General features: G+C 41.4%; 1 protein-coding gene across 4 annotated transcripts in view; it reads left to right on the forward strand.

Moving 5' to 3' along the window:
- ARHGAP6 (Rho GTPase activating protein 6) overlaps positions 1-13678 on the forward strand; it is a 656522-nt gene that overhangs the window by 559343 nt on the left and 83501 nt on the right. For all 4 annotated transcript variants that reach the window (XM_040424989.1, XM_040424990.1, XM_040424991.1 and 1 more), the window contains one exon: positions 2258-2417. In XM_040424989.1, the coding sequence (XP_040280923.1) occupies positions 2258-2417 (160 nt within the window). The remainder of the gene's footprint in view (positions 1-2257; positions 2418-13678) is intronic.

The raw sequence follows: 13678 nt of genomic DNA on the forward strand, positions 1-13678 counted from the left end.
AGTCTTGACTTCTTACCGGGGAGAATATGCTTCTCACAGATTTTCATAATGTCCAATAATATGAAAATATGGGCACAGTTCAAGAATGTTATTCTTCCATTACCACAGGAAATGTATAGAGCGGTAGATGCTTTATATATGTGCATAGGGGCCTCTGTTTTCTAACACCTCTTGTGCAGGGCTATAATAATTTTTTATGTATTGTGGGTCTCATCGCAATCCAAATTCTGGCAAGTCATCATACTTTATATAAATACTCAAACAAATGGGCCGTTTCACTGCTTACATTAAAGTTTTGAGTATATTTTCAGAGAAAATTTTGCCAGTGTGTATGATGTTAGGAAAAATAAATGCATTTTAGCTTACATTACTTACATTACACAAAGTATTCAAGTAATGTATGTTACATTCCTTTTTCTACATAGCAGCCAAATCATATATCCAAGAATTACTCTCGGTGAAAGTGATACAGGGTACAAAAGTGCACTGATGCCTTAAATGCTTCCAACAGAATATTCTAGACAAATACACTGGGTGTGATTTTAAAAAAAAATTCCAATGGATGCATAATTATATTAAATACATAGGCCAGTGATGTCACGTATATCGGTCACATATTCAAGTGAATGGGCCTGTGCTGCAATACCAAGCACAGCCCCTATACAATGTACGGCACTGTGCTTTGTAAGCTGTGAGGAGGCTGCGGCACCTGCGGCACTCACCTTCAGCCTCTTCAAACAGCTTAACGTCGGGGGTCCCTAGAGTAGGGATCCCACCGATGAGATATTGATGACCTCGGCTGAAGATATCAAAATTTTGGACAACCTCTTTAAATCTGTATTTATTGTAAAGGCTACTGTTACAATGTTTCATTTTGTTTATAATCAAACATTCTACAACTTTCACAAAGAGAAACCTTTTGTCTTGTGCATATACATAAAGGAGGACATTTATTATTCCCTGTCCACCAGAAAACTGGAACCAAAAAGGGTTGCCAAGTTTGGTGCCTACTATACTTGCGCAAAGTTTTTTGACTTTTTATGGTTTGGAGTTCCCCTAGAGCAAGACAGGGGGTGGGCAGTTCAGGACTGGCGTAGCCAGCCCATGAATTTTTTTTAATAATCTACACCAGAAAAGTAACACAGATTATAGCAGAAATCTATGCGAGTTTTCTTGCTGCCGTAGATTTCCATTTTGGCGTATGGAACTGCACAGATGCTCCACAACAATAGGTGCGCTCTTCTTGATAGTTGTTGTGCGTCTGATGCCAGCAGGGGATAGATTAAGATTATGTGTAATATGCCGGTCTTAGTAAATGTCCCCAAGAGTTTTTGTAAAGTGGTTCTCTGTTTTTATATTTATCTCATGTACTCCTACTGTATCTTATAGACTCATTTATCTCATATACATGCTGACAGTTTCTACTGTACAAGTCAGTCCCAGAGATCTTGGAGAACTTAGCTGTTATCACATGCTGAGTTAACATGTACACATGCAGGCTTTGTTGTTCACATCTCATTTTGCCTTCCACCAAAGGTATATGCCTAGAGTATTTTTTGTCATATACTGTACCTTTGATAGATGGCTCCAATGTATGCTACCATATAGGCCTGCAATGGCATATGTCTTCCACAGGATCATGTTGTAAAAAATGCATACTGGTTCATTGTATGTTGAAAGGAAACCTTTTGGCATCTGTTGAGTAAATGGGGCCCTATGTATACGTTTGTTCTAAGTGTCCAAAGATTTTTCAGCACCTGTATAGGAATAGATCCTTCTAAGGCAGCCTATGTGGATGTTCAGTTTGAAGGGGCCAGATACACTGGTTAAGAAAAGTTCTTTAAAGGGGTTGTCTGATAATAAACACTTATCCCCTATGTGCAGGATGGATGTCTGATCGGTGGGGGAACTACTGTCCTGTCCCCCACAGATCATGAGAACATCGGCCCCTTGTTCCTTCATTTGAATGGAGTGGTGGTCACTCAACTCTATAGGACTGCTGAAGATAGCCGTACACAAGCTCACAGCTCTGGAGCAGCAGTGCACATGCAGGAATACTACTGCATTCAAATGGGGGAAAGTGTGGTCCATGGGATCCGGGGGCCAGCATTGAACCCCCTGCCAGTCAGACATTTATGCCCTTTCATGTAGATACGGGATATGTTTTTTTGTGGGACAACCCCTTTAATTGTTTCAGATTTGAGTAATATTTTGTGCCTTGTAAGATATAAAACAATATGTTTTTCTTTGTCATTAGGGTGATTTTACATGGAACAGTATGTCTGGCCGAACTGTCCGTCTGAAATCGGTTCCCATACAAAGTCTCTCTGAACTGGAGCGCGCACGGCTACAGGAAGTTGCATTTTATCGTCTGCAGCAAGATTTTGACTTAAGTTGTCAGATTACTATTCCCAAAGGTAAACACTTGGTTTGTTGCTGCATTTCAGTGGTTGAGTGTTGTTTCTTACCAAGGTATTTGTGCACTGCTATCACTAACTGATATTAGCTACGCCTTGCTGTGATTTAGATATTCACACCCACTTGAAACATTTAAAGCCTTCTTGAAATACTTACCACAGTCAAATGAAATGCCATGATGAAATGAGAGAAAAAGTTATTGAAAAAGTTATTGAAAAAGTTAATGAAAAAGTTAATGAAAAAGTTATTGAAAAAGCTTTTTCATGGCTCCGGGACTCTATTGAATGACATGGCTTTCAAATGGAGAAAACTTAAGACAACAGGAAGATTCAGAGCATCCCTGGAGACTGCAGACAATCTCAGCCTCAGTAAGGGTCCATTCACACGTCCGTAGTGTATTCCGGCCGGCACCCCCATAGAAATGCCTATTGTCCGCAATTGCGGACAAGAATAGGACATGTTCTATTTTCTTCCAGAGCCGCAGACCGGAAGATCGGCGGCGCGCTCCGGAAATGTGGATGCAGACCGCACACTGTGTGCTGTCTGCATCCATTCTGTCCCCATAAAGAATGAATGGGTCCGCAACCGTTCCGCACAATTGCAGAACGGATGCGGACCACAATTGTGGACGTGTGAATGCAAACGGGTTTTCCAAAATTATATTACTGATGACCTATCCACTGGATAAGTCATCAGTATCTGATCGGTGGGGGTCGGACCCCCTGGACTCCCTGCCGATCAGCTGTTTGGAAAGCATTGCGGCCTTCTCCGTGCTCACCAAGCACAGCACCGTACGTTGTATAGTGGCTGTGCTAGGTATAGCAGCTCATCCCTATTCGTTTCAATCAGACGGAGATGCGCCTAGGCCACATGACCGATAAACGTGTCATCACTCGGCCTAGGAAAAGCAGTGAGGAGGCAGAGGTGCTACTACGAGTGCCACTGCCTTCTCGAACAGCTGATCTGCGGGGGCCCGGGTGTTGGACACCCACCACCGATCAGATATCGAGAGGATAGTTCATCAGTATTAACATCTTGGAAAACCCCTTAAGCATAGGTTTCTCTACAGTCTGAGGGAGACTGGTTTATATGGGGTTTATAGAATAGCAGGGTACAAATGATTGATCCAAGGGGAACATCAATTACTAGACATCATAATTAAAGAAACACACTAGGATGATTCCCAAACTTAAACCATATACATGTTACCACAATAACAGCATTGTACCAACTGTGAAAAATACAGGTGACGTGATGGGAACTCTTTGTTGCGTGGAAACTCCTTTGTCTAATAGTCAATGTTTTATTAAATTTTACAAAATAGTATAATGTACAGGAACTAGTAAAATGGACACAAACATGCAAGGCTGATACAAATAAGTGCAAAGAACACACATAACAGACCTTGTAACTTGACATAAAAGAAGCACAACTAATGGGTAAGGAACATGGAAGTAGAATGCACAATTACAGTATATCGTTATAAGCTGAATCTGGATTTGGTGCAAGACAGTAGTTCTGTACAAGAAGATACAGGTACCATACAGCTTAGATAGCTGTCAGCCAACATCTATTCCTTTGAACCGTCCTATACACATGTACATATGACTTGGCTGAGTGTGCATGTGTTCTCAATAGGGAGAGAGGAATGAGCCACTGTCAGACACCTCTGGCAGCAGTTCATCTCTCATGAGAAGAAAATAGGGCTCGGCATACGGAATTCTAACATACCTGACCATTCTTTTCCTCGACATCTGCTGTCAGATTAGAGTCGAGATACCCTTATACACATTGGATGGTATACGGTCTAGCGTGTCACCATCTTCAGCCTTGTGAAAGTCCAAACTTAACAATACAAAGGCTGGGGCAGGACCTGAAATCAGCAGTTCATGCACAAAAACCGTTAAAGTGGTTGTCACACAAAAAAATATTCTACAGTGTTCAAACCAGCCCCTGGATCTGAATACTTTTGGAACTGCATGTAATAAAAACATTTTGTATAGCCACTGAACTATTCAATAAAATGTATCTTATTTCTTTGTCCTGCTCACTGAGATGGCCGCACATGCTCAGTTTTATCCTTCAACTGCCCCCTGAGCTGTGATAGGTAGAGCATGGACACGCCCCCTTAGCTGCAGCAGAAAAGACACTCCCCTTGAGCTGTGATAGGGAGAGTATGGACACGCCCCCTTAGCTGCAGCAGAAAAGACACTCCCCTTGAGCTGTCAGCTTCATATAAATCTAGTAGAGCAATGAAAGTGGAGATCTCTGGATCCATGTGAGGTACACGGCTGGTTCTGGCTTTGTCACAAAGAGATTGTCATGTTCTATATGATGTCTGATTTTAATTTTTTACATTAGTCATGGCATAACCCCATTAACAGTTAAAATTCCTCAGCAGCAAAACGAATGACATATCATGTCATAGGCAGTATTTGATTGCAATTATTATTAGCACGACCAGGCCCTAGGGCAAATACTTTTCACATGAAATAATTTCACTAATATTACAAAAATGTGGTACTGTATATTCTTATGTTTGTACTATTTAATATTTGTTGAAAGAAAACTTCCCTTGTGACAGATATGCGATAAAAGGAGCATCAGGCCAATACTTTTTATTTATGCTGCCTATGATCCTGTTAAACAGTGTAGTGATCACTTCAGAACCAAAGTGGATATTATCAGAGACCCAAAGGGTTTGTTTCTTGCAAGACTCACCATAAGCTGTTGGTGGGAGCAGTAAGAAATGCAGTACCAGAGAGCCTTGAGCAAGATTGATTGCCTTTTGGCCAAGATCGAGCATAGTGTCTTTTATCAGTGGTCAGTGGGACCTTGTGTAGAAACAGACGTGCCCTGAGATGTGGTGCCCTGAGAGTGTCTTAAATTAAAAAGGGGAGGATCCCACTGGTTGAATGAACATTGAATGTACTTCAATTAAACTCGTTTAAGGGGCATATCTCTGTTTTGCCCAGGTCTTCTGACTAGGTTTAAAGGGATTTTCCACTTTTTGAACAAATTTTGGTTCCTCCCTTCAGGACCCCTGAAAGGCACCTTTAGTTCACGGCCCTCTGGTCCCTGCTTGTTAAGTTCTGGCATGGAAGTGGGTAACATCTGCTGCTACAGCCAATGACTTGCCACAGCGGCGACTTGTCCTCAAAGCATTAAGTCACTGGGTCACATGTGGCTTGGGGGACACATTATGGACCTTTGGACCTTTAGGCCCTGTTATTTCAATAGTTTAGCTATCTGCCTATCTGTGGATGGAGCCCTAGTTTGTGAACTGTTCTGAAACCAATGGTGTGTGTGTGTGTGTGTGTGTGTGTGTGAATGAATGATGATGACACTAGGGGAAATAACAAGTGTACAACACTGTGGGAATAGGAAAATATTTAAATAAATATGCCACAATTTAGACTAAACACAGGAAGTAAAATATCCATATGCTAATCTATCATTTTGAACCAAATAGGCCCTAAATTATGGACGATAACATACAAACAAATTATTCATTACAAGAAACATTTTTATTTCATTTGATGTCTCCAACTAAGTGCAATATAAAATAGCATCAACTAGAAGTGATGTATAAAGAAATCAATATGCTAACCACCAATTTTATACAATAGAGAAGTAAATAGAAAAGAACTACATATTCCATAAACCAAATAAACAGTCTATAAAATGAAAGGGGTTTTCTGGTACATGGATATTGATGGCCTCTCCTCAGGACAAATCATTAATATCATACCATTGAGGTCCAACGCCTTCACCCCCAGCGCACAGCTGTTTCAGGCTGATTAGCTGATTACCTAAACTGTGGGCCAGATGTTGACCTATGTGGGCCAGATGTGCTCTCCTGTTTATGTAGCTCCCATAGCAGTGAATGGGAGCTATTCAAAACAGCATAGCACAACAAGCTACGCTGTTTTCAGTAACTCGAGGGTTATGGAGACAGCATGGTTTGCTGCGCTCTATTTTTCATTCATTCTATTTTTGATTCACCCCAGTAGGGAGTAACAAACAGTGGAGCACATGAGGCTCGTCAATTTCCATATTTCCACCTACCCCTGGCCGGCACTTACTGTGGTTATTCCTATCTCTGCCATGCAAGACCGAGATTGAAATAAACCTTAAAGATAAAGTTTAAATTTCCAAACCTGCTACACTTTATAGTATGGCACATGTGAATGAGGTTTTCAATATCTTATCCACAGGCTAGGATATGCCCCCAGTGTCTGATAGGTGCAGGTCCCACCTCTGGGACCCGCACCTATGCCGAAAACGGAGCGCGGAGAGTGGTGGCTGGAAGACCCCGAGTTTCCCCGGGTCCGGCCACCGCCAAGCGCTCTCCAAACACAAGTGAATGGGAGCACACTGCGCTTGCGCAGCCCCTGCTCCCATTATTTTCTATGGGGCCGACGGAAATAGCCGAGCCATTGCTCGGCTATTTTCGGCCGCGGCCCCATAGAAATTAATAGAGGGTGGCTGAGCATGTGCAGTGCGCCCTCCGCCACCTTCCCCGCTCTGTTCTCCGTGTAGGTGCGATATGCGATATGCCCCCATTGTCTGTGATGGGAATACCACTTTAACTTTTTTATTTTTCCATTCACATTACCTATGAGGTAAAATTGACCTATTAGCTTCATTCTGCAGGTCAGTAAGATTACAACGATACCACACTTGTATAGTTTTTATTGCATTTTAATACTGAAAAAAAAAAATAGAAAAAAAAAGTTTTTTTCTTTTTATCGCCATATTCTGACCTCTAACTTTTTTTGTACTTATGTGTACAGAGCTGTATGAGGGCTCTTTTTTTCCAATGTACTTTTCAATTATGCCATATTGAAGTGTGTATATCTTTATGATCGCTTTTTATAAATTATGTGGGGGGGGGAGTGACAAAATATGTATTTTCTATTGGTTATGTATTTTTATTTTTATTTTGGGGAAAGGGGGTGATTTGAACATAATTTTTTTTATAGGTTTTAAAAACTTTTTTTTTTTTACTTTTTTTACTTTTTACTTTAGTCACCCCAGGTGACTATAACTGGCAATCATTAGATTGCTCATTGTGTTCAGTGATGGCTATATAGCCATCATAGAACACTCCATTTACAATATACCAATACAGTGCTGCCACCTGCTGTCCTGTATTGGTATATTCTAGTTAAAGCTACTGGAGCCTGCTTGAGGCTTCCGGCTATTACTATAATGTAACAAGTTCTTATATTTCAGCTGGGGAACGCTGTTACGGGCACGAGAGCACGTGACTCCCGCTTCCAAACCGGTCAGATGCCATGGTCACATTTAACCATAGCATCTGAGGGGTTAAATGTATACCATCAGCCATAGGGCTGATCACATACATCCACTGTGGGTCTCTGCTGTTAGAAATCTTTAAAGAGGTCGCCAAGGGGTTAAAGGGGTTTTTCAGGCTCCAGATATTGATGACCTATTCTCAGGATAGGTCATTAATATTTAATCAGTGTGGGTCTGACACCCTCACCAATCAGCTGTTAGGCCTCTTGCACACGAACGTGTGCGCCCCGTGGCCGTGCTGCAGCCCGCAAATTGCGGGCCACTATGCACGAACACCCACTGTGGGGCAGCCGCAGCAGATTGCGGTCCCATTCACTTTAATGGGTCCGCGATCCGGCTGTTCCGCAAAAAGATAGGACATGTTCTATCTTTTTGCGGAACGGAAGTACGGTACGAAACCCCACAGAAGCACTCCGTAGTGCTTCTGTAGGGTTCCGCTCCGTGCTTCCGTTCTGCACCATTCCGCATCTCCGGATTTGCAGACCCATTGAAGTGAATGGGTCCGCATCCGTGATGCGGAATGCACACAGAACGTTGTACATGTATTGCGGATCCGCAAATGCGGATTGCAGGAATACTTGTTATATGACAGACTACATTAGCTAGAAGTCCACTAGAAGAAAGAAAAAGCTTGCTGATCCCAGACAGTGTACATTGTGGCACCATAAACAAATCCCTTTCCTCTATGTATTCTTTTTGTGCTCTGTACTATCATATACAAGTTATTTGGCAGTGTGTTAAGAAAGTAAGCATAAACCAGCAATATTCTAACAACTCCCAGCTAAATATTTTCTTAGCTTTTTCAACTATGCTGTGTCAAATGCAAACACTGGTTTTGCAGTCTTCCTCACCTCAAATAACCTTTCTGGGTATATATATCTGAAATATTATGTTTAAAACTATTTTCCTGTCAGCTTGCTTTGAAACTCTATTATGATGATCTTCCAGTCATTGGGTGATACACCTCTGAGGACTGTAGCACCTGCCCACACTAAATGTGCAATGAAGCCCTCCTCTTCCACTTTCCCGGTGTTCCACCTCCATATCTGTTGGTTAGGGCAGTTGGTGTGTTGCAGATCCCAAGATAAAATATATAAATGCACTTGAAACAAAACAAAAAAACTGCTGGATGGCTAGGGCCGCCATGCTGTCTTGTCCCTGTAGGTAAGAGTGCCTGTAATTAAAGGGGTTTCTGAGATTCTGATATCGATGAACTATCCTCAGAATAGATCAATAATATCAGATTGACACCCATCTGTTCAAGGAAGCTGTGGTACTCTGGTGAGCACCATGGCCTCCTCGCAGCTTTCAAAGCACAGCTTCATCCATTGGATAGTGACTGTGATTGTTATCGCAGCTCAGCCCCATTCACTTGAATGGGACTGAGCTGCGTTTAAGCCATGTGACTGATGAATGTCAAGTCACTGGCCTTGGAAGAGGCCACAGCAGTAGGTCATCGATATCAAAATCTTGGACAACCCTTTAAGCGTTTAGAGAAGATAGTCTATCATTCTCAATGGGGCTCTCACCCTTAAAAGGGAATTTAAAGGGATTTTTCTGAGACTTTTACAATCATGACCTATCCTGATAGATAGGTCATCAGTATCTGATCGGTGCCTTCTCAAACAGTCAATTGGCGGGGGTTCCAAGCATTGGAACCCCACCGATCAGATACTGATGACCTATTCAGAAGATAGGTCATCAGTTTAAAAGTCTCAGAAAACCCCTCAAAAGCTTCCTACAAAAAATATCCTTACCGTGTAACTGTGCAAGTCTTAGATTGGTCATAAACGTTAGATAGCTGTTGGCCAAATTCTTCACAAACTCCTCCATACACATGCTTGCTCTTCTTGGCCTGACCAAGAGTGGGCAATTGAAATTCAACTGCTGGATACTTATCTCCCACAACATTGCCATCGGAGGAGAGTTGGGAGGTCACTGTACACACTAGAAGGTCAGTTGGTCCGGCTGAAATTGGCAGGTTCAGCCAACATTTATCTAATGTGTATGACCAACTTTACAAAGGGAAAAATTTAAGGGGTTGTCTTATTTCAGCAAATTATCCTGTAGAGAAATTTAACACAAGACACTTTTCTAAAGTATTATTTATAGTCCATGTTACCTCCTCTGCTGGCTCGAATTAATTTTCCATCACATTATACACTTCTCGTTTCCATGATTACAATCACCCTGCAATCCAGCAGTGGTGACCATGCTTGCACACTCCAGGAAAAAGTGCTGTCCCATGCGCACTCCCACAGTATCGGCCACCAGAGAGGCCAGTTCTTTTTCCAGTGCAAGCATGGCCATCACTGCTGGATTGTAATGTGGTTGTAACCATGGAAACAAAAAGTGTATAATGTGATGGAAAAATTAATCAAGCCAGCAAAGGAAGCAATATGGACGCTAACAATACATTAGTCCCTTGTATTAAAGGGATTTTCCAGGATTTTAATATTGATGACCTATCCTCAGGACAGGTCATCAATATCAAATTGGTGGGAATCAGACACCCCCGCCGATCATCTGGTTGAAGAGAAGGGTGCGCTCCGTGCGAGGTCAGCATTCTCTAAATTGTTTACCTGCTTGCCATCGACATCGCAGAGGTGAACATGTGTAATTACAAGAATAAAATTAACTGGGCACTCTCAGGATATCTGGACCATTTGAAATTTATTAGCATATAATATCATAAAATAACAATAAATAACAGTATATACTGGCGGTGATAATAGAGGACTATCTATCTATAACAACTATACCATAATACACAACATGCAGTATAACATTATAAAACACATGGAAAATAGATATCTAAAATGTGGTAAATTTCGAGGAATAATCGATAATGAAATAATCGTATGAATATTCAGCTGAATATTTGTATGGGAAAGTCACGTAGCTAATGGTAGAGATAAAACAGTGTCCTCTGATGTTGTCCCATTCGATATAATAACAGGGGTATCCGAAGATTCTACAATCCCAATACGTAATCAATGCACAGTCTCTTAAGCGGTGTCCCGCTTATAGCATCTACTAGCGGCGTCCCACTGGACTAGCAGTCACAAGAGTTTTTAAATAGCTGGATATAATCGCTGGATAAAATCGAACGGTCTTACCGTCTCCCTTGATAAGTCGACAAAGATGATATTATGGTCCTCTGAGTATGTAGACCGATAGTTTGTCATAAATTCGCACACTGGCAATTGTTTGGCATGTGTATTCAGGCCTTCTCCATGGACTCAGGCCTTACAAGTTCTATTCCGAATAAACCATTCGTGTGACAGACGATTCCTTCTTTGCGACAATCCAGTCAATTCTCCAGCTTCCCAAGTGGTCCAAAATTTGGGGTCCTGTCTAGGCTAGACGCGTTTTGGGGTATCGCATTACCCCAACCTCAGTAGCTATCAGTCCCCCAAACAATCATTTCTTATATAGTGGATGAACTATTCCCAAAACCTGGATCAAGTATTCCAAAAACCTGGAGTGGATCAACTGTTTGGTCCACTCTATCTCTTTGCAGTTGATCCACTCCAGGTTTTTGGAATACTTGATCCAGGATTTGGGAATAGTTCATCCACTATATAAGAAAGGATTGTTTGGGGGACTGATAGCTACTGAGGAAGGGGTAATGCGATACCCCAAAACGCGTCTAGCCTAGACAGGACCCCAAATTTTGGACCACTTGGGAAGCTGGAAAATTTACTGGATTGTCGCAAAGAAGGAATCGTCTGTCACACGAATGGTTTATTCGGAATAGAACTTGTAAGGCCTAAGTCCATGGAGAAGGCCTGAATACACGTGCCAAACAATTGCCAGTGTGCGAATTTATGATGAACTATCGGTCTACATACTCAGAGGACCATAATATCATCTTTGTCGACTTATCAAGGGAGACGGTAAGACCGTTCGATTTTATCCAGCGATTATATCCAGCTATTTAAAAACTCTTGTGACTGCTAGTCCAGTGGGACGCCGCTGGTGGATGCTATAAGTGGGACGCCGCTTAAGAGAATGTGCATTGATTGCGTATTGGGATTGTAGAATCTTCGGATACCCCTGTTATTATATCGAATGGGACAACATCAGAGGACACTGTTTTATCGCTACCATTAGCTGCGTGACTTTCCCATACGAATATTCGGCTGAATATTCATACGATTATTTCATTGTCGATTATTCCATTTTATTCCTTGAATTTTACCACATTTTAGATATCTATTTTCCATGTGTTTTATAATGTTATACTGCATGTTGTGTATTATGGTATAGTTGTTATAGATAGATAGTCCTCTATTATCACCGCCAGTATATACTGTTATTTATTGTTGTTTTATGATATTATATGCTAATAAATTTTAAATAGTCCAGATATCCTGAGAGTGCCCAGTTAATCTTATTCTATTATATTGTTTTTTGGAGTGGACTGGGTGAGCCCACCCGACTGATTGCACCTCTTGGGGCAGTAGTTACTCTTGTGCGTTTTTATTTTTCTTTATTTTTCTTTTTTCCATGTGTAATTACAAGCTGTCCCATTCACTGCTATGGGAAGGCTCCTTCCTATTCAAGTGAATACTACAGAGCCATCCCATAGAAATGAATGGGAAGACTTGTAATTACACATGTTCACCGCTGTGATGTTGACGGTGAGCAGGTAAACCATGAAGGGAAGACTGCTCTCGCATGGAGCGTGGCCTTCTCTTCAACCAACTGATTGGCAGGGGTGCTGGGTGTCGGACCCCCGCCAATCTGATATTGATGACCTATCCTGAGGCTAAGTCATCAATATTAAAATCCCAGAAAACTCCTTTAACTTTGTCTCCATGATAAATGCCATTTGCTGAAGTGAGACAAACCCTTTAAATGTATTGCAACAAAATGAGTCCTTTCATTGTTCCAGTAGGGATGGGCTTCCGGTGAAGTGCTAATAATCAGGTATAATCACGGCTCCTCATGTCACTCATTCTGTTGAGCAGTTAAGTTTCACTGTTCACATTTAATACTTCATCCAAGTGAATAACAGAACCCAATACCTGATACAACCCCTCTAAACCGGCCTTTTACTATGCATATCTGGGCTTCTCTACTGCATTAAAATAAACTTGGCATTTCTGTGTTTATACTGCTCCAGAGTACATTCTCCTAATTGATGCCATGGGCTTTTAACATTTTAAAGTGTAAATAACTGATAATGTAGTCCTCTACACAAAAGCTTTAAGCAGCATTTTCAAACACTGTGGCATCAGATTTTACACATTACTTCGTTATGTGATTTAGTGATTTTGATGGTGGGTTTCTCTGGTCCCTGTTTTTTTTTTACCAAAGCTTTAACCGCCGGTAACCACCCACTATACACTCATCTGCATCCCCATGGAAGACAGACCCACATAAAAGATTACTGTATCATGATAAATATAATATTTAATAGGTGCATGAAACATTTATTTCATAAGGATAAGAAATATATCACATAATTGCCCAATACATAGATGTATTAAAAAAACATATTGGCACAATGAAGAAAAAAACACCACAGAGAAAACCTGCAATTCAGCCAATAAGCCAAGCAGCATTGGCAGTATTAAAGCTGTACAACTGTAGATTTAGTTAAATGCTTCTATATTTAAAGGAGTTGTCCTAGTTATTTTTTTTGTTCTTTCTATGTTCCTAACTGGGCAAATATAACAGCTTTCCAATTAACTCACTTTATCTCCAGTGGCTGGTTTCTCAGATTTCACTGAGGGTCACATGATCTATGATGTCAGCTTCTCTCCCTGCTCTGATAAAGTTCGTTTACAAGCCTGTAAACGTAACGTCACTGTGCTGGCTGCGCCCCAGTGACAATTCTGGACACAGGAGCTGATAAACTAGAGAGAGCATTGTACAAGAAGGTAGGGGGAAGATCCTGTGTGTATTAGCAGTGTCATTAAACAGCTGG

The sequence above is a fragment of the Bufo bufo genome, chromosome 3 (genome assembly GCF_905171765.1).
Source record: "Bufo bufo chromosome 3, aBufBuf1.1, whole genome shotgun sequence".
Lineage (NCBI taxonomy): Eukaryota > Metazoa > Chordata > Amphibia > Anura > Bufonidae > Bufo > Bufo bufo.